Source organism: Schistocerca gregaria, chromosome X (genome assembly GCF_023897955.1).
Source record: "Schistocerca gregaria isolate iqSchGreg1 chromosome X, iqSchGreg1.2, whole genome shotgun sequence".
Classification (NCBI taxonomy): Eukaryota; Metazoa; Arthropoda; class Insecta; order Orthoptera; family Acrididae; genus Schistocerca; species Schistocerca gregaria.
The window spans coordinates 513,021,339-513,042,445 of NC_064931.1; the positions used below are offsets into that span (position 1 = coordinate 513,021,339).

General features: G+C 43.9%; 1 protein-coding gene across 1 annotated transcript in view; it reads right to left on the bottom strand.

Moving 5' to 3' along the window:
- LOC126297545 (glutathione hydrolase 7-like) overlaps positions 1–21,107 on the bottom strand; it is a 54,521-nt gene that overhangs the window by 32,754 nt on the left and 660 nt on the right. The window contains exon 2 of the mRNA XM_049988466.1: positions 19,137–19,381. Within this exon, the coding sequence (XP_049844423.1) occupies positions 19,137–19,381 (245 nt within the window). The remainder of the gene's footprint in view (positions 1–19,136; positions 19,382–21,107) is intronic.

Genomic DNA, 21,107 nt, shown 5'->3' on the forward strand with positions numbered 1-21,107 from the left:
TAAAACATTTGACTCCATTACAAGAATTACGGATCCAATGATCCGCCAATTCAGTATAGGTGCCATTACGTGCTAAGGTGTCACTCTCTTTTATCTATCTGAGATTGAGGGCCTCGATAGCTCTGTTAAGCACAGATCAATTCCAACATTGTCACTTGACATATGACTCAAGTGACCAGTGACCTGATGCATTACACGGAAAATCTCCTGCCGCCTTCAACCCTGCAAAAAATTTCACTGAACTCCATACATGGCAACTTGCTCTCTAATATATCACCTCGTCCTGTCACTTCCAGACTCAATCTACATAATCATATTCTCAATCCATGTTCCTCTGAGATTGATTTTTTGTTAGACTTTTATTTTTTATTTTTTAAATTCACCCCTGACATTCCTTTCATCTATTTACTACACTTTATTTGAATTATTTTGTTTAACTATGTTTAATTCCCACTCTATTCCTCCATCGTTACAGCTTTGTCCTCCTACTCTCGTGTGTGTGTGTGTGTGTGTGTGTGTGTGTGTGTTTGTGGTGTGTTTTAACCTGCAGTCTGAGGGATCTCCCCTCCCACCCCCACCCCCAAATAAAAATCTCTTTTCTCCTTTGAGCAAGAAACCTGTGATTCTGAAAGCCAAAGAATCTATCTTTTTGCGAATTTAATGAATTATTTATATCACAGAACCAAACATTTATAGCAATCATTCTCACTTTACACCCATTTCCCTGTGTCTCTGTCCATCTGAGGTCTACTTAAGAAGGGAAGTGGGTTAGCACAGTGTTTTTTGTTGCCGCCATAGTTGTTTGTGAGAAAGGCAGATTTTATTGCCTGAAAATCTACCGATTAAAATCAATTGGTTTAACCTAATGAGAGCTACTGGTATGCTGTAAACTGTAACTTTCCTCAAACAGTTGTAATAAATATATATCAGCTGCTGCGTTTACAAAGAATTTGTATTTTGCTGAAAGAATTTCCAATTGCAAGGCAAAATATGCTGCCAACGTGGACAACTGTACATGCTTGAATGTCCTTACTTAGAGTAGTGGTTCAGTGACACTCAATTACTTACCCTTTGCTCCTCAACAAAGACAAAACATTATCTGTTTCTGCCCATATTATTAACCAAAAATTAAACATACCACATGTCATGTGCTGTCAGTCTTAATTTTCCCCACCAATTGCATATTCATGATTTTTAAAAATGAGAGTTGTATGTGGTAATTTCCAACAACGAAAGCCTCAAAGATAAAACATGGCCAATATTTAGATTGTTATGCGTGTAACATTAATCCTACCAACCTGAGCTCTCTGTTGGGACCCTGGGTTCTGCCTCTCACAAGCCTGGATGAGGAGCAGTATCTTAAAAAATGGTAGTTCAACTGGCCCAAAGACCGCAATGGTCTTTGAGGCAAATGGGGTCAGTCGATCATCAATAGAGCTCACAGAACAGAAGTAGCAAACCTGATTGTTGGAGTAAACATAGATAAGTTTCATCTTGAAGGAAGGCAGCAGTTCCTTCAGTAGTCAAATCTAGTGGAAATCGAACAGATTTGTACAGGCAACTGGGATGTTATCTGCAAGTATGGTGGGGATTGTTTTTAAGTCTGCAGCACTGCAATGTGGAAGACACAAGCTAACCATGAAATTATCATTCCTTCCTACTTGCAATTCTCTGCTACAAAAATTAACACAGCTTCTTTCTCATCGTAGCAGCCCCTATTAGGTTCTCTGAGAAATAATTTCTCAAAATGAGCTATCAATGTAGTGTGCATACATAAAATTTGTTTTTTTTTGTGCTCCACGATTTTTCAATTTTTAGAGGGATAAAATGACACCATAGTGTTTATCTTTGGCATGCTTATGCAGTAAGTGTCACAAAACTGTCTAGGTGTAAGATCTGTGCACTGCACACATGAAGTTACAAATATAAGTTAACATCTGCTATTTTCTTTGTGTACACGTTAGATCACGTGCACCAATAAATTCACTCAGAAAAGCTAGTTTCTAAATTTTTATGCAAAATTAAATATGGTTTCAGGTCAACTGTATCAAAACTCATGCATGTGTTAACATATATAGTGTATTCTTGAAAGTCGACTGCTGCGAAGAACGTATTTCGTAAATAAGACCAGTGGCAATCTACAATTATGCTTCATACAATTTTGTTGTTAGTATCCTCATTCAAATAGTCATTCACCCCAATTTTAGTGAAGATTTTTTTTGAGACTTTTTGGAAGTTTAGGAGTGTTGTGCATAATATATTCTGTAATAAATCTATAGCTGCTTATTCTAAAAATGTCAGCAGTAATACATAATTGGGGAAGAGTTTCAATTTTAACCATAGTTCAGCTAATTACACAATTAGTGCATTATTTTCACCTTTTTCATGCTCATTGACTGGTCTATTCTAAGGAAGTGTTTCAAAGTGGATGATCATGATGTAAAAATAGCTCTTACGAAATCAACATCTGTGGCAAAGTAGTGTGTACTGGGCCTCTCATATCAGTATCTGTCATATTGTGTCACATTTAGTTTCCCCTCTCAACAGTAGTGTATATAATACACACTTGGTGTAAACTTATGGATTTTTCTAGTTTGTTATGATCATAACTTCAAGTAGAGTGGGGGGCAGCAGAGGGGGGGGGGGGAGGGGGGGGGGACACCAAGGAACCAATACATTATATCCCAGGATCACATCATAACGGAAATCACTTTCAGCATAATATTTCCAACATAAAATCTTACAAACAAACATGTAGAGCATTCATGTAATCTATCAACTTTGGAGTCACTGGCAGGCAGTCTTCTGGTTTACCATAATACAATGATGTGGGGCATTCTTCTGTGGCATGTCTGATTGTCTGTGGTTCTCCACAATCACAAACTGGGGATGATTGCTTATCCTGTTTATATAAAAAATGTACGCATCTAACATGATGGTTCCCATTCCTTTTAGTAGTGGCGATGTTACGCATGGAAAGGCAAAATCACAGTGGTTTGGGGGTGATACATGTCATACTATCATTTTGTTGTCCAGTCAACTCTCAAGTCCAAGCATTAGTAAAGATGAACTCATCCTCCACAGTGACTCTTGGTTGGCTGGATTAGAGATTAAAGGGACTAAACTGAAAGGTTATTAGTCTCTTTTTCCTCAGTCACACAGGTCTCAGATTAAAACCATACCTCAAAGTAATCTTATCCCTTCAAATACGGGAGAGGAACAAAATACGTAAAATTGTGTGTAGCCACACTGAAGTAGAAAACAAAAGTATTAAGCCAAAATTGAAAACATCAATGAAAGGAAAAAGTGGTAAAAGATGTTAAAACAATATAGCAGATGGTCTTGGCTGGCTGATCACAAGAATAAAAAAAAAGGATGATCCAGCCACTCTGACACACACTAAAACTGCCAGCCTAAAAATTCAAGGCAAGGGAAACACAGAAGATGAAAAGATGAACAACTATTCAAACAGACAGCAACAGGAGAAGCAAGGAAGAGTTAAAATGTAGATAGGGTGAGGGCCTGAAAGATGAGAGTACAGCGCCCATCCTTAAACAGAATGATAAAACCCCCTTCATGGATAAAACTTAAAAACTATGTTAGCCATTGAGGCATCGTCACCTAAAAGCGAAGGGAGGGCATCATGGAGATTAGAAATCCACCGCAGGGCAGCTACATTTGGACAGTCCAACAAGATGTGGACCACTGTCAAATGTGAAGCACAGTGATGCTGAGGTGAGGTGAGTCCTTGTGATGTAGGTGATGACCGTGACTCAGCCAAGTACGGCTTCCATAGAGGACCTCCACACATTCACTTTTGGCAAAGTCAGGAAGCGCCATTCTGTATTCCAGACCCCAAAAACCTTGCATCGTAATGCCAATCGAAGATCAGATTTTGATACACCAATCTCCAGGCTCAATTTGCAAGTAGCCTGTCGGCAAGTTCATTTCCCAGGATTCCGACGTGTCCCAGGGTCAATACGAAGATCACTGGATGCCCACACCGTTCGAGGAAGTAAACAGACTTTTAGATGGGAATCACCTAGGGATGGCAAGGATACCACTGGTCGAGAGCTCGTAAGGTGCTCGAGGAGTCACTACAAATGAGGAAGGACTCCCTGCCGCAGTAACAGATATGCTCAAGAGTGTGAGAGATGGCTCCCAGATCTGCAGTGAAAACACTGCAGCCATCTAGCAAGAGGCGCTGTTCAGTATGTCCTGTATGAGCATACGTGAATCCAACATAGCCCTCAACCATCAAGCCATCTGTGTAAACTACCTCTGAACTCTGGGGCCAATCAAGAATAGAGAGAAACAGGTGGCAGAGGGCTGCAAGATGAACTGAGTCTTTGTGACTTGTGGTATGTCCTGACAAAGCTGTGGTCGAGGTACGTATGACGGAGGTGTGAATGAACCCAAAAGTGGGGTGGCAGAGAGAAAGACTCAAGTTCAGTGAGAAAGGGCTCAGATACGGACTGCAATTGTAATCCCCCATCTGGGCCACCATTGTGGGAGATGGACTGCCATGTTAGGGGAACGAGATGGTAATTAGGATGTTTAAGTCAGCTGTGAATGTGTGTGGTATAATTGGCAAGCTGTTGTTGTTGCCAGATCTGCAATGGCGGAACCCCAGCTTCCATGAATGCACTATACACAGGGCTCACTCAGAAAGCTCCCGTTGTAAGTCTAACTCCACGATGGCGTATAGGGTCCAACATCCACAATACTGATGGCGATGCTGAACCATACGCCAGGCTCCCATACTCAATATGGGACTGTACGAGGGTATTGTACAGCTGCAACAATGTAGGGCGATCTGCACCCCACTCTGCGTGACTCAGGCATTGAAGAACGTTAAGGTGCTGCCAGCACTTTTGCTTAAGTTGACGAAAATTGGGAAACCAATTTAAGTGGACATCCTAAAAAGCAATAAGAGTCCACTACATTACAGAGGTGGTCATTAAGAGAAAGTTGTGGATGTGGGTGAACTGTACGACAGTGACAGAAGTGCATGACGCAAGTTTTGACAGCTGTAAGCTGAAAGCCCTGGGTGAGATCCCATTACTACATTTTTTGCATGGCTCCCCGCAGTCGACGTCTAGCCACACCAATAGCAGATGAGCAAAAGGAAATGTAAAAGTCATCAGCATATAAGAAGGGTAATACTGAGGACTCCACCGATGCTGCGAGACCATTAATGACCACCAAAAAGAGTGGGATGCTCAGTACAGAACCCTGCGGGACCCCATTCTCTTGTATATGGGGGGAGCAGCATGAAGCAGCTGAAGGTGTGCTGCAACAAAAAGTTCTTTATAAAAATCTGGAATGGGTCATGGAGGCCCCACTCATGAAATATAGCAAGGGTGTGGTGCTGCCAAGTGGTGTCATAGGCTTTCGTCAGGTCACAAAAGACGGCAATAAGCCTGATGACAGCAGGAAAACGTCATTCAGATGGTAGACTTCAGGTATACCAAGTTGTCAGTGGGGGAGTGACCTTGGCGAAAATCACCCTGTGACAGAGTTAGAAGGCCCTGAGACTCAAGGAGCCAACAAAACCTCTGGCTCACCATGTGTTTGAGCAGAACGTTGGTGAGGCTATCCATATCTAGTGGGTTCTTACCAGGTTTTAGCACTGGAACAATGATACTTTCTCGCCACTGCAATGGGAATTCGCCATCGCTCCACATGTAGTTCATGATGACAAGGAAGTGGCACTGGTATCCTGCTGATAGATATTTAATCATTTGGTGATGTATGTGGTCTGGTCGAGGGTTTGTGTAGGAACACTGTGCAAGGGCACTGAGAAATTCTCACTCACTGAATGGAACATTATATGGTATGTAATGAAAGGTAGTTTTGGGGGGAGTTGATAAATTAGTGAAGGCAACTCATTTTGTGATACTTCACCATCTGGAGGAAGGCAGAAGTTACAGATGGTAACTTCCTGCATTGTTCTCACCCTGACAGTCACAGCTTCTAAAGTTTGTTTGAAGGGGCACAGCTTTACTATAGACTGAGGTAAGGACGTATGCACATACTCCATCTGACATCCTGTTAGTGTCATTATGATTTTTGTAATACATCTGATAGCCACAAAGGGCAACACAAGAAGCAGGTGTAATGCTTAAGAGTCTACGTGGCTCTACAAGATTAGGGAAATTACCACGGCAGTTCCACTATAGAATGATACTTTCTGTAGTCCGGGAAGGCATGAAGAGACCAAAGAGGCAGTTTAAGCCTCAGGGTCATCTGCGGCTGCTGGTTGAGTGCTTGTATCTGTTAACTGAGGCATCGGCGAGCTCTACGCCCACGGGGGATGCGAAAATCTCCATCTCATCCTCAGATGTGGAATTGGTAGAGAGTAGTGGAGTGAGGGCCACTGGAGTTTCTTGTTTCTTACCAGATTTCTTCTTTGTCTGTTTGCTTCTCTTTAGGGGCTGGCTGGGGGGACTTCTCTGAAGAAGTGACTGAAACGAAAATATCACCCTGCTTCTCACAGTCAAGCAAAGCCCGTGACTGGGTTGGGGACGCTTTCTTAATCAGGACTGACCCATGTCTCATTTTTCACAAAACTGCCGCTTCCCAAAATTTATCCTCCAGGGTTCTCAACAAAAAAGAGAGGCTTTGTAGCCAGAAAGGAATCGTATCTGTTCTGCCACAAACTAAGTACCGAGGTGAATATGGCTCTCTTGTTTCTGTGGCCCTGCGTTCCTCTCATAGTGTAGTTAGGGACTGAAATGATTTGGGGTCATACTTCTCAGCATTACACTCTAGCCTTCCCTTCTTAGAGACTACTGGGGCCATCTGCCCAACAGAAAAGGTGACTTGGTTTGCTTCTTGCAGGTCATTTGCCCTGATCAGGGGCTCTCCCTGCGGGCACCACCCAGCCACAGCAAAAGCCACCTGGCATGATGGCTGTTGAGGGAGTCCTGATGCCCAATGAAGACAGGCATCTACTCCTTGGCACTCCTTAGCATTCATGGGGAGTTTGCAGTTCAGGTATCAGCAGTGTGACACCTGTGTTGTCAGGGGCCTACAACCATGAGGATACCTGATGACCCCTACATGAGGGACTGGCTACCGCGCTGGATATTGGATGTGAAAAGATCCATCATTATCATGGGCGCAGAAGAGGAGAGCAGACAATGGATGTAAATGATGCACCCTGTAAGGTGTCCTCGCCCAAATAGCTGGATTATGGGTGGAGTTGCAGAGCTATGACAATAATATGTGCACAAGGTCTCAGCACAGAATGAATATATGATGCGACATGTAAGGCATCACACTTCTCAAAAATTTTGAAAATGTGGAGGTCAAACCCTAAAAGGGGACCATAACTCATATGGCTGAAAAGAAGGAGACTCCTTTTAGCGGCCTCTTACGACAGGCAGGAATACCTCAGGTCTATTCTAGCCGCCAAACCAACAGAGGGAGTCACCCTTGCTGCCATTGTTGGTGGTCATCTAGAGCGAGATTGTTTATGGTTTGCATCATGAGTGTCTTGCTAGATTGGCAGATTGTTAATGTTGGTGATCCATCTGCATTCATTTGAGAGAACATTCATGCATCATAGTTAAGGGAGTGGAATGTGGCTTAGTATTGGTAGCCTTTCCATAGGTTTTGATATGATAACACCACAATCATTCTCATGGCATTTTTTGGTTGGTCATTTATCTTTCGTACATATGGGCTATTTAGCCATACTGGGGTACAGCATTTAGCAGTTGAGAAAACAAGAGCCATAGCAGGAGAATGTAGGGTGGATGACAGTGCTTCTCTCACTGCACTACAAAGGTTTTAAATTATTTTTGCTATTTTTGTTAGATGCTCTCGGAAAGATAGAGTTCTATCAAGGGTTACCCCCAAGTACATAGATGTTTCATTGAGAGTAAGTGAAGTGTTTGCAAAATGTATATTGAGTTTTTTTGGTGAGTTTATTATTTATGTGGAAGCAGGAAACCTCTATTTTTGATGTGTTGGTTTGGAGCCTCTATTTACAGAAGTGCTTTCACACTACGTCTAGGTTCTCTGTTGTTTCTTCTGATTCTTCAACTGAGCAACACCTTGTTGCAAGTACCCAATTGTCAGTGTACCTGAAATTCCTTTGTTTTGTTTTTTGGATCTCTCCAATGTGCAGAGAAGTGGAGCACAGGCGGATCCCCTTGGTATACTGTTTTTTAATTTTCTTTTGGCACTGATACTGGATTCTACGACTACTGGGAACGGCGAGTTGTTTAGTACATTGTTGTTTATGTGAGAGATTGGTTTACAAACAATCCTGTGAAGAAGCTTGCAAATCAATGTCTCCTCTCCACAATGTCCAATGATGAGTCAATGAATACAGCTGTAGTTTTAAGTTTTCTTTGAAATCCTGCTTCAATGGAGATAGTGATTAACAGAACTTGATCTTTGCACATTCAGTTTGGTCAAAAGCTTCCTTGTTGAATTAAGGGTGCTTCAAGCAATTTGGAACTGATTCCATTATGGGTAAGCCTTTCTAGTAGCTTATATGACACAGATAGTAGTTTTATTGGTCTCTTAGGGCAGTCAACTGGTTTGCCACATTTAAATATTGTGATATCTTCCACAATTTAAATTCTTGTGATATATTTCCTGTTTGCATAATGTCTGAAGAAATGAGCCTTTCATAGTTTGCGTATTTACCACAGTTTATTAGGAATTCACAATTGATTATGTCAAACCCTGGAGCTTTTCTTGGTCCTACGTGTTTAAGTGCTGTTGAGATTTCTCCACAAGTGAAGGGACGGAATTGTTTGGTTTCTGTGGCTTCAGTTTTTAGGGTTCTGAGTTATCACTTCGCACTGACTGGATTTGCTTTGTATTTTGATTCTCTGGATGTCGCTACTAGATGTGAAGAATGGTAATAGGATTAACTGTTGTCTTCCTTTGTGTTGAGGCTCCCCTTCCAAGATTCCTTGATAATGTTCATGCTTCTCAACTAAATGTCTGAAAAACTCAGGCTTTTTACTGTTTCCATCCACTTTTGCCATCTCACCACAGCTGGACTGTGTGTTAGTTAATCAACTATTTATTGATCACCATTTTTGAGGAAGTCTTGGTACAGGTCCTCACTGTTTTGGGACCAACCAGATATGTACTGCTTTCGGTAGCCTCTTGGTATAAAGTTTTTGGCAGGTGTAATTATGGTGCCGGCAAAATTTTTTGTGGATTCTGCTGGTAAAAGGTAATCAACCTAAGGATCTGTCTTGTTCTGTAGAGAATTTAGGCAAATCAGTCTTCTCCAGAGTCCACCTTGGGCGAGACAGAGATGTGATTAAAGGAATTTGTGTTCCTACCTATATTATTACTGGTCAGTGCTTGTTATGTGAGTAATCATTGATGACTCTTCATGAGACTGCCAGGATCAGGCCATTATTGTCAGCTGAAATGAAACATATACTGGGATTGTAATCCTGCCTCCACACTGCTGACTTAAAAGTAGCTCGTCAAATCAAACACCTTTCAGTTGTCCGTTGAGACAGTAATCACAACAATAGTGTGGTTGTAATTACTTTTGATCTTTCTACAGCTTTCAATACAATTAGTCATGACATTCTTTCAGATAAGTTGGAAGCAATGGAAATAAAAGATAGAGAAAATTAGCAATTTCAATCATATCTGTAAAGTATGATCACAGGTTGGGGAGGTCACATCAGCTAATGCTAATCGTAAAATCATATTAGTATCTGATGCAAGAAAAGTCACAATACATGCACCCAGGGTAGTTTGTTGACCCCCCCCCCCCCCACACACACTGTATAGTGTAATAGAGAGTGGTGTTAAGGAATCTGTCCTCTACAACTGAACATGTCTTAAGTCCTCCAATTCATTGTTCAATGAAAACAGGCTAACATTTGATGTGAAGGAAACAAACTACATACTATTTGGTAAGATAATTCTTCATCTGGTACTGGGTGGAAATGAGTTAGAAAGGGTATGATGCACAAAACCTTTAGGAATATATGTTAATCAAGACAAATGGGAAAGACCATGTAACTAAACTCTCCCAGAGACTCAGTTCTGGATGTCTTGTCTGAGAATTATTTCTAAAGTTTGCTCCTCAGATGATACAAGATTGGCTTATTTTGGTTACTTCCAGTCCCTTGTAGCCTATAGAATAGTTTTGTGGGGTAAAATTAATAACAGATTAAATGAAATTTTTACATTACCAAAAGCAATTTTTACATTACCAAAAGCACCATTCGAATCTTGTTGCACAGCTCTGCTCCTTTTACATACACACAGTTCCATTACATTAATGTGACCACCAGCTATGTTCAACATCAACGTGCAATAAGCACCCACAGATGGCAGTACTAACAGTGGAGGATATATAAAGCTTGTCAGTCATTGTTGTACAGCACAAACAGAGTGATTTATCTGCTGCCCAAAAGGGTGTCATCATTGGCTTTTGGGCCAAGAGTGGAACCATTTCCAAAATGGCTAAGTTTGTAAACTGTTTGCCTGGTGCCATGGTGAAAGTATAATGTGCATGGCAAAATTGTGCTATCCAAACTGGCACCATGGCAACTGTGGTGCACCATGGGCCATTGATGACCACAGTGAACGACGGCTGTGGATATGTGTACAGTCAAATAGAGGTGCAGCTGTTGAGCAACTAACCACCCAAATGAGTCACAGGATTACCAACAGCATCCCCTAAATAACTGTCCAGTGAACATTGGCATGTATAGGCCTTCACAGTAGGCGCCTGGTTCATGCACCCATGCCGACTGCTGTTCATTGGTAACAAAGGTAAGAATTTGCACACCAGTACCGCAACCTGACGTTCACCAAGTGGTGACAGGCAGCCCTCTCAGATAAATCATGCTTAATGCTCCACTGGACAGATGGACATTGGCGTGTACAGCATGAAACGTCTGAAAGCAATCACCCTACAACAATTGCTGGAAGGGACCAGGTCTGAGAATGGAACATTATGGTGTGGGGAATGTTCTCGTGGCATTCTGTGGATGATATTGTATTACAGCACGCACAATGGATCAGCAAAAACATGTATATATCCTTGGGGACCATGTTCACCCCTACATGTAGTTTGTTTTTTCCTTGACACGATGGCATCTATCAGCAAGAAAGTGCAACATGTTACAAACCTGGCAGCGTACATGTGTGGTTTAAAGAATGCCAGGATGAGTTCATTGTGTTCCCCTGGCCACCAAACTTCCTGGATTTAAATCCAGTCAACAATCTGCGGGACTACCTCGATCGGGCTGCTCGCGCCGTAGATCCTCAACTGAGAAACCTAGTTCAGCTTGGCTCATAATCCCTGTACGTATCTTCCAGAACCTTGCTGATATTCTTCCTGCAAGTCCCACACTGTAAAAGTTGCTTATTCAGGCTTTTGCAGGGGATCACATTAATGTTAATGGACCATACACAAATGTGTGTTGATGACAAGAGCTAGACTTGGTGACCTGCGAACAAACTCTCATTACCACAGTTACAGTACTTACACAACTGTGGGTCCCTCAACCCACATCCCATGTGAGCCACTTTGAAGACATTCTTTATCATGCAATGCCAACATAAAAAAACAGCTTTTAGAGCAAAGTTAAAACAATCTCTCATGCTGACAGGTGTAAATGAATATATTAGCTTACAGGGTTAATAGGCCTTCATTTATTGTAGAGTTCTTTTGATTCTATTAGCTGATGTACAATCTATGCTATTTGTCTTTGCAAAGAATGTTTCTGCTGTTGGTTTTCTGTTTCAGATGCGGTGTAATACAGCTCCACTCAGAAGAAATCTGGTGTTAAATCACCTGTGACAGATATATTGATAGCAGGTTTTCATGTGTTATACTTTTCAGCAGCGCTATATACTGCAGTAGGTGTTTGTATTTTTTCAGGGGTGTGTTATATAAAAGTTTCATAATTTATCTACATCATTTATTTAAATTAGTTTTTGGAAGAGGTCCACCATGAACAGAACACAGTTTCTTTTTCCTTCTATTACCCATACATTATTCGCTGAAATTTCAGCACCATTAGTGGGCTTTTTTGTTACCACATTTTGTAGTTTTCCTTTTTTTATGTTTTGCTTTACAGTTTTTTTTTCACAGCCTGTCATTTTTTTCTTGTTTCCTGTTTACCTTCACTGTGAAACACTGCACTATTTAACTTTCACAGTAACTGTTCATACACTACAAAATTGTTCTTATTCTCTTAAGTCAAGTCAGCTGCAAATGACCAAATTTAGCGTTAAGCTTCCAGCAAGTTGAATCTATATTGAATTAAAGAATTGAGGTGCCATCTGGTTATTGAGTATTCAGTCTCCAATAATTATAAAAACCCCAATACATACTATTTTGAGTACAAATCTTCAGTACCTTTGATCTTACTACTACTACTACTACTACTACTACTACTACTACTACTACTACTACTAATAATAATAATTATTATTATTATTTGTTGTAAAAAACCTGGGAGCAGTATTATGTGGACGCTATACCATGGCTGTTACAGATGGGGAGTGTTTCGAACTACAGTTGCATGAGATACCGGTTAGAGGTTGGGCCTGAACTACCAGCGCCAACCGCAGCAACCAACTGCACTGCAGCCACTACCAAATGCTTTGTGTACCCCAATTTATTTTGTGTTGTTGATTGCTTGTTTTCTTTTTTCATTTTGAAATGAGTGGAGAGACTAATCCTGGTTGGTCTGTGGGATTAAAGGGACCAGACTGCTATGGTCATCGGTCCCATTTTCCAAATACTTAAAACACCCACAGAGAATAAAAATGATCAACAGAATAGGTGACAGATGACACAGGACAAGAGAAACTTAGACATACATCAGACAAAACGAATCAAAATCACACAGAGTGTGATGGTGGTTGGCCGACCATAGAAACAAAAAAAGGAGAAGCCAACCACCAAGAACACATTTAAAAACTCAGTCTAAAATCGTACGCCAAACGTCAGAATCAAAACAAAAAGGACATAAAAAACACTCAGATTAAATGATAAAAACCCCTGCCCGAATAAAACGCAAAACTAAGTCCACCATGGCACAGTCATCTGTTAAAAGGGCAGGGAGCGTGTCAGGCAGTGCGAACGTCTGCCTGAGCACAGCTAAAAGTGGGCACTCCAATAGAATGTGGACCACCATGAAAACGGAGCCGCAACGACATAAAGGTGGGTCCTCATGTCGCAATAGGTGGCCGTGCGTCATCCATGTGTGCCCAATGCACAGCCGGCAGAGGACAACAGACTTCTTGTGAGAGACCCGCAAGGAAGAGCGCCACACACCGGCAGCCTCATTGATGGCCCGAAGTTTGTTAAGTGAAGGCAGTGCGTGCCATTCAGTGTCCCAAAGTTCAAAAATTTTGCGGCATACGATTCCTCGCAAATCAGTCTCCGGGAGGACAATGTCCAGAGATGGTTTACTAGTGGCCTCTTTCGCCAGGCGGTCTACATATTCATTGCTGGTATCCCAACATGGCCTGGGGTCCACACAAATACCACAGAACGGCCGCAACGGGCAAGAGTATGCAGGGACCCCTGGATAGCCATCACCAGATGAGAACGAGGGAAACATTGGTCGACAGCTCGTAAACTGATCAGGGAGTCGCTACAGATAACAAAGGACTCACCTGAGCAGGAGCGGATATACTCTAGGGCATGAAAGATGGCGACCAGCTCAGCAGTAAAAACGCTGCAGCCAGCTGGCAATGAATGTTGTTCATAGTGGTCCCCTCGAGTCACAGCATAACAGACACAACCAGCAACCATTGAGCCATCAGTGTAAACAACGCCAGAGCCCTGATACGTAGCCAGGATGGAATAAAAGCGGCGGCGGAAGGCCTCCGGAGGGACTGAGTCCTTCAGGCCCTGTGCCAAGTAGAGCCGAAGGTAAGGGTGAGGAACACACCATGGGGGTGTACGCAAAGGGGCCTGGAAAGGAGGAGGAATAGGGAAAACCCCAAGCCCGGAGAGCCAACAAACGTTGATGCTGTAACCGCAGTGGTGGGACACCTGCCTCCACAAATATGCTGTCCACAGGGCTGGTCCGGAAGGCAGCAGTGGCAAGTCGTATCCCGCTGTGTAGTATTGGGTCCAGCAACCACAATGCAGATAGGGATGCTGAGCCATAAGCCAGACACCCATAATCCAGACGGGACTGGATTAACGCCTGGTAGAGCCGTAAGAGGGTAGAGAGGTCGGCGCCCCAGCTGGTGTGGCTCAGGCATCGCAGAGCATTTAGATGCCGCCAACACATCTGTTTAAGCTGCCGAATATGAGGCAGCCAAGTCAACCGGGGATGAAAAACTATACCCAAAAACATATGGGTCTCCACCACAGCAAGAAGTTCGCCATCAAGATAAAGCCGCGGCTCCGGGTGAACAGTGCATCGCCAGCAGAAATGCATAACGCAGGTCTTGGCAGTCCAAAACTGAAAGCCATTCGCTACAGCCCAAGACTGCACCTTGTGGATAGCACCCTGAAGCTGACCTTTAGCGACTACAATGCCAATAGAGCTATAGTAAAGGCAGAAGTCGTCAGCATACCAGGACGCTGAGACAGACGTTCCCACCACCGCAGCGAGCCCGTTAATTGCTATTAAAAACAGATCCCTGTGGCACCCCGTTCTCCTGAAATCGGGAGGAGCCATGAGAGGCTGCGACTTGCACGCGGATGGTTCAATGTGACAGAAAATTCCGGATGAAAAGCGGCAGTGGACCACGAAGACCCCATCCATGAAGTGTTGAAAGAATGTGATGACGCCATGTTGTATCGTACGCATTCCGCATGTCAAAAAAGACAGCAACCAGGTGCTGACGGCGGGCAAAGGCAGTACGGATGGTCGATTCCAGGCTCACCAGACTGTCGGCGGCAGAGCGGCCTTTACGGAACCCACCCTGAGACAGAGCCAGAAGGCCCCGAGACTCCAGTACCCAATTCAAGCGCCGGCTCACCATCCGTTCAAGCAACTTGCAAAGAACGTTGGTGAGGCTAATGGGACAGTAACTGTCCACCTCCAAAGGGTTCTTGCCAGGTTTCAAACTGGGGATAACAATACTTTCCCCCCATTGTGACGCAAATTCACCCTCGACCCAAATACGGTTGTAAAGGTTGAGGAGGCGTCGCCGGCAGTCCACTGAAAGGTGTTTCAGCATCTGACAGTGGATGCGATCTGGCCCAGGAGCGGTATCAAGGCAAGCGGCGAGGGCACTGTGAAATTCCCACACACTGAATGGAACATTGTAGGATTCAGGATGGTGGGTACGAAATGAAAGGCTCCGACGTTCCAAACGCTCTTTAATGGAGCGGAAGGCCAGTGGGTAATTTGAAGAAGCGGAACTCAGAGCAAAATGCTCTGCCAAGCGGTTGGCAATTACGTTCGAGTCAGTACAAATTGCTCCATTCAGTGAGAGCGCAGTGACGCTGACAGGGGTCCAATAGCCATAGAGGCATTGAATCTTGGCCCAGACCTGCGATGGAGTGACATGAAGGCCAATGGTGGACACATGCCATTCCCAGCACTCCTGCTTGTGTTGGCAGATAAGGCGGCGGGCTCGTGCACACAGCCGTTTGAAGGTGATGAGGTGTTCTATGGAGGGATGTCGCTTGTGACGCTGTAGCGCCCGCTAATGATCTTTAATCGCCTCAGCGATCTCAGGCGACCACCAAGGCACAGTCCTCCGCCGAGAGGACCCAGAAGAATGGGGAATGGCAGATTCGGCGGCAGTAACGATGCCGGTGGTGACCGAGTGAACCACCACATCAATGGCGTCATTAGAGAGCTTTACTCATAGCCCATCTGCTAGGGCACCCAGAAGAGTGACACTGTGGCAGTGACAGAAAGATTGGAAAGTGGTCATTACCACACAGGTTGTCATGCACACTCCATTGGACAGAAGGTAAGAGGCTAGGGCTGCAGATCGAAAGGTCGATGGCGGAGTACGTGCCATGCGCCACGCTGAAGTGTGTGACGGCACCATCATTTAAAATGGAAAGATCGAGGTGTGCCAATAAATGCTCAAAGTAGGCGCCTTGACCTGTTGCAACTGACCCAGACAACAGAGGGTTAAGGGTGTTGAAGTCGCCCAGTAACAAGAAAAGTGGCGGCAATTGGGCTATATGTGCAGCCAAGACATGCTGCGCGACATCACCATCCGGTGGAAGGTAAAGACTGCAGACGGTGACAGCCTGTGACGTCCACACCCGAACAGCAACAGCCTCTAAAGGTGTTTGTAGAGGGACAGACTCGCTGTGAAGAGAGTGAAGAACATAGATGCAGACGCCACCAGACACACTTTCATAAGATGCCCGGTTCTCACAATAACCCCGATAGCCATGGAGGGCGGGGGTTCGCATTGCTGGGAACCAAGTTCCCTGAAGAGCAATGCAGAAGAAAGGGTGAACGCTGATAAATTGTTGGAGCTCAGCTAGATGTTGGAAAAAACCGCTGCAGTTCCATTGGAGTATGATATTGTCCATGGCTGAGAAAGGTGTGAATGGACTGGGAAGGCAATTTACGCCACTTGTTCAGTCGCTGCCACCGATTCAGTACCCGTGCGAGTGACATCCATGGCGTCTGAGGGACCAACGAGATCCAGGTCTTCAGCAGACGCCAGAATCTCGACTTCGCCCTCAGACGCTGAGCTTGTAGGAAGCAGTGGGATGGGAGCCACCGCAATGTCGGGATTCTTGGGTACCTCTTTCTTTTTCAGCTTATCTTGCTGTGCCTTCGGTGGTTCAGGCTGGGGAGGGCTTCACTGGCTCAGTCTCAGGGACGGACGACAACCGTGAGGCCCTACGGCCAGGACTGGTGGTTGGTTGAGCCACTTGCGGGTGTCTGCTTTTGTATCGGCCGGAACTTGTGAAGGGAGGTCCCCAAGGGACCCCTTCCTGGCAAGAGGAGCCAAAGAAGTCTTACGCTTCTCAGGCTGGGAAGGGGAATTGATGTCCCTGATGGTTGGGGGGACGTTGCTCCTGAAGTAGATGGACCAGGAGCAACATGGAGTGAAGTGCCCCCCATCATCAAGGGGGCAGGTGTGGTTCTCTTGCTCTGAGAGCTAACAGGGTGAGGTTCAGCTATGGGAACTGTAACAGGAGCGACAGTGGCGGCGTAAGTGGACGTCATGCGTACTGGATGCAGTCGTTCAAACTTACGCTTAGCCTCAGTGTAAGTCAGCCTATCCAGAGTCTTGTTTTCCATTATTTTCCGCTCCTTCTGGAGAATCTTACAGTCCGGCAAGCAAGGGGGATGGTGCTACCTGCAGTTGACACAGATGGGAGGCGGGGGACATGGAGTATCAGGATGGAATGGTTGACCACAATCGCAACAGATTAGGGTGGAAGCACAGCGAGAAGACATATGGCCGCACTTCCAACACGTGAAGCACCGCATCGGGGAAGGGATATAGGGTTTGACATCACAATGGTAGACCATCACCTTGACCTTCTCAGGTAATGTATCACCCTCGAAGGCCAAGATGAAGGCACCAGTGGCAACTTGATGATCTCTTGGACCCCGATGGATGCGCCTGATGAAATGGACACCTCGTCGCTGTAAGTTAGCGTGCAGCTCGTCATCGGACTGTAAAAGGAGATCCCTGTGGAAAATAATGCTCTGGATTATATTTAAACTTTTATGGGGCGTGACAGTAATGGAAACATCCCCCAGCTTATTACAAGTGAGCAAGGCCAGTGACTGGGCGGAGGATGCGGTTCTTATCAATACCGAACCGGATCGCATTTTGGACAAGCCCTCCACCTCCCCGAACTTGTCTCTAAATGCTCTACAAAGAACTGAGGCTTCATGGATAGAAAGGATTCTCCATCAGCTCTGGTACAGATGAGATACCTCGGCAAATACGTCTCACTTTCATTCATTGCCTTTTGTTCCTCCCATGGTGTGGCCAGGGAGGGGAATTATTTGGGGTCATAAACGTTACCTTTAAAATGAGCCCTCGGACACTTAGAGACAGCTGGTGGCTGGCCACCAGCAAGAGATGATGTGCCACACTTCATTCTGTGTCATCCACTCTAATGCCACCTACTCCGACCAAGGGCCCTCCCCATGGGCACCACCCAGCCACAGCAAGGGCCACCTGGCAGGCTGGCCATTGCCGGGAGTCCTGATGCCCCAGGGAGATGGGCATCTACTACTTGGCATACATGGGGAGTAAACGGCGCAGGCATCAGCAGAGCGGTCCCTGTGTGGTCAGGGGGCTACAACCAACAGGGTACATGGCGGCCCCACGACAACAGACTGGTTACCGTGCTGGATTTTAGGTGGCATGTAGTCCATTGTCGCCATCAGTCCAGAAAGTGGCACTGCACATTGCATGGCGGAAGCTGCATGCAGAAACGTATCCCTGCCCAAGAGATGGAGAGAGACAGGACTGCAGTGCAACAATGAATAAGCTGGCGAAAGATCTCAATGCAAGATGGACACAATGCACCGAGTAAGGCTTGCTCTTCGGAAAAATTTTGAGAGATGGAGGTCAAACCGAACAGGGGGCCATCACACAAGACCGAAAGGTTTGAGACTTCTTCTAGTCGCCTCTTACGACAGGCAGGAATACCATGGGCCTATTCTTACCCCCGAACCCGCAGGGGGGGGGGGGGGGGGGGAATCCTGGTGCATAAAAGGATTCAAATGTGTCTCTCACGACAAAAGGAATCGGCGACCCTTATGACTTATGTCAGTTCTGCTTTCATGGAAGCACAGAATATGGATGTAGGATGGCAGCCCTTCAAGAGGGAGGTGGGGCTTATTCCCCCACACCGCTGCTCTGCCCTCGGGCAATATAAATTCTTGTTTATTTATGGTCACGACCGACTGCCACGATATACTGTCCACATAACACCCAAGAGTTAAAAAGGCCATTTCATTTAACAAAGTAGTGACAGCATCTAGCAACTCCTATCTACTAAATGATATTTGGTAGCTCTTCAGTGTCACATTCTCAGAGGCAAGCCTAGTGAATACACAGAATTTAAATCAAGTTCATGATTACAATTTACCTAATGCGAAGAAGGTCCAATCAAAGTACTGGCTTAGTTTAAATTCCCCTTCAAAAAAATAAATAAAAAACAGAGTACAGTAGCCTACATAAATTTGAAATACAGAGTTGCATACCTGATAATCACCAAAGTGAATTTGGGCAGCTAATGCTATTGCCACAGCAAGAGTAAGCGTAAAAAAACATGTAATTATAATACGTAGGCTTCCCCCATTTTCATCAGTTTCTGAACAAAAATGACATCTCCAAGAGATTCTTTTATGTCTTTCATAGATATGGTGCTTCAGTGGGAATGATTCGGTTTGTTCTGGACTCATATACGGCCCAGATATGGTTGTAACACCTCCAGATTTTATGCAACCTGCTTGAAAAAACAAAAATGAGCATCTCAAAAATTAAACACACACACACACACACACACACACACACACACAGAGAGAGAGAGAGAGAGAGAGAGAGAGAGAGAGAGAGAGAGAGAGAGAGAGAGAGAGAGAGAGAGAGGCTAAGATGAAGATTTTCAGAGGAAGTCTACAGACAAAATATGAAATGTTTAGTTTCTCGTCTTAGGTGTACAAGTGACTGTCATTATAACAAATATAGGCTGAATTATTCTTTTTTTTTTAACGTAAAACCTGCAATTCTGTTTGCCAACTCCAGGTGTGAGCATTTGACAGGTTGGAGAAGATGAATATAATTAGTAAATCAAGATCAATAATTATTTCATGATACTTTGGGAATGAAAGTAAAGTCAGTGACTATAAATGCACTACTGTCATACCACAAAGAGATGTGAGCCATGTCATTGTAAAAATGTACCACCAAATGTAAACTGCTGGCTATAAGGATGGACAGTCATCTATTTGAAAATATAATACATGGGGTCATATAAGTCCTATTTTTGTTACTATTTGCTTAGTTTCATATTCCATTGATCATTAGAAAGATAAATTGTATTGATGTGGAATGATCATTTTACACATGTTGCAAATTAATTTGTACATATGGTTACATGCTAAATATTACTTTTTTTAGGAAAAAGGAAAAGATATGAATTAGTAGTTCCTTCCCAGCAGCTTTTACACATTACAAGTCAAGGAAAAACTTCTCAGTCTGTCTTCAAATTTTACTTTGCTCTCTGTCAAGACATTTTATACCGCTGGGTAAGTGAACAAAAATTTTTGTTGCAGCACTGTTCGCCCCTTTTTGTGCTGAAGACAACTTTAATTTTGTATAATGAATGTCATTTTTCCTTCTGGTATTGCAATTATGTATATCATTGTCCCTTTTGAATTTCAGTGGCTTATTTGCAGCGAATGTCATGTAGGGACGAATATACTGTACAGCAGTAGTCAGAATGCCCAACTCCTTAAACAGATGTCTATAAGTCAACTGTGGGTGAGCACCACATAGTCTTATAGCACTTTTTTGAGTAATGAAGACTTTCTTCCTTAAAGATGAGTTACTTCAAAACATTGTTCTATATGGCATTATTCAATGAAAATATGTGACCTTATGGATTTGTATCTTCCCCAAAATTTGCAATGATTCTAAGTGCAAATAAGGCTCACGAGTTCCAAATTGTTCTTTTTCCAGTTTAAATTCTCATCAATTAGAACACCTAACAATTTTGAACTTCCTACGATACTTATTACTTCTCCACCACGCGTTACACTTATCATTGGTGTAGTACCCCTAGATATGTCTTTTTAAAATTAAGGTGAGACCATTTACAGGAAACCAATGAGACTTAAGAACTTAGTTTATCGCTTCTTCTGTCTTTGTATGTATTCTTGGTTTGATTTAGTGTCACCTGCAAAACGAATTAATTCTGCTTGTTGTATATTGGACCAAACATTATTTACGTATGAGAGCAACAATAGCGAACCTATGACTGAGCCTTGGGGAACCCCATATGTGATTTCTCCCCTCCCGCTCGGAATTATGTCCCCGGATTATATTGGCACAATTACTAAGTACAACTTTCCGCATCCTTTTGGTTAGATACAATAGCCATTGGTTGGCTATACCAATGTATATTTTTAGTTGGAGTTTACGCAAATAGTGCACGAGACTGTGCAATCAACGAC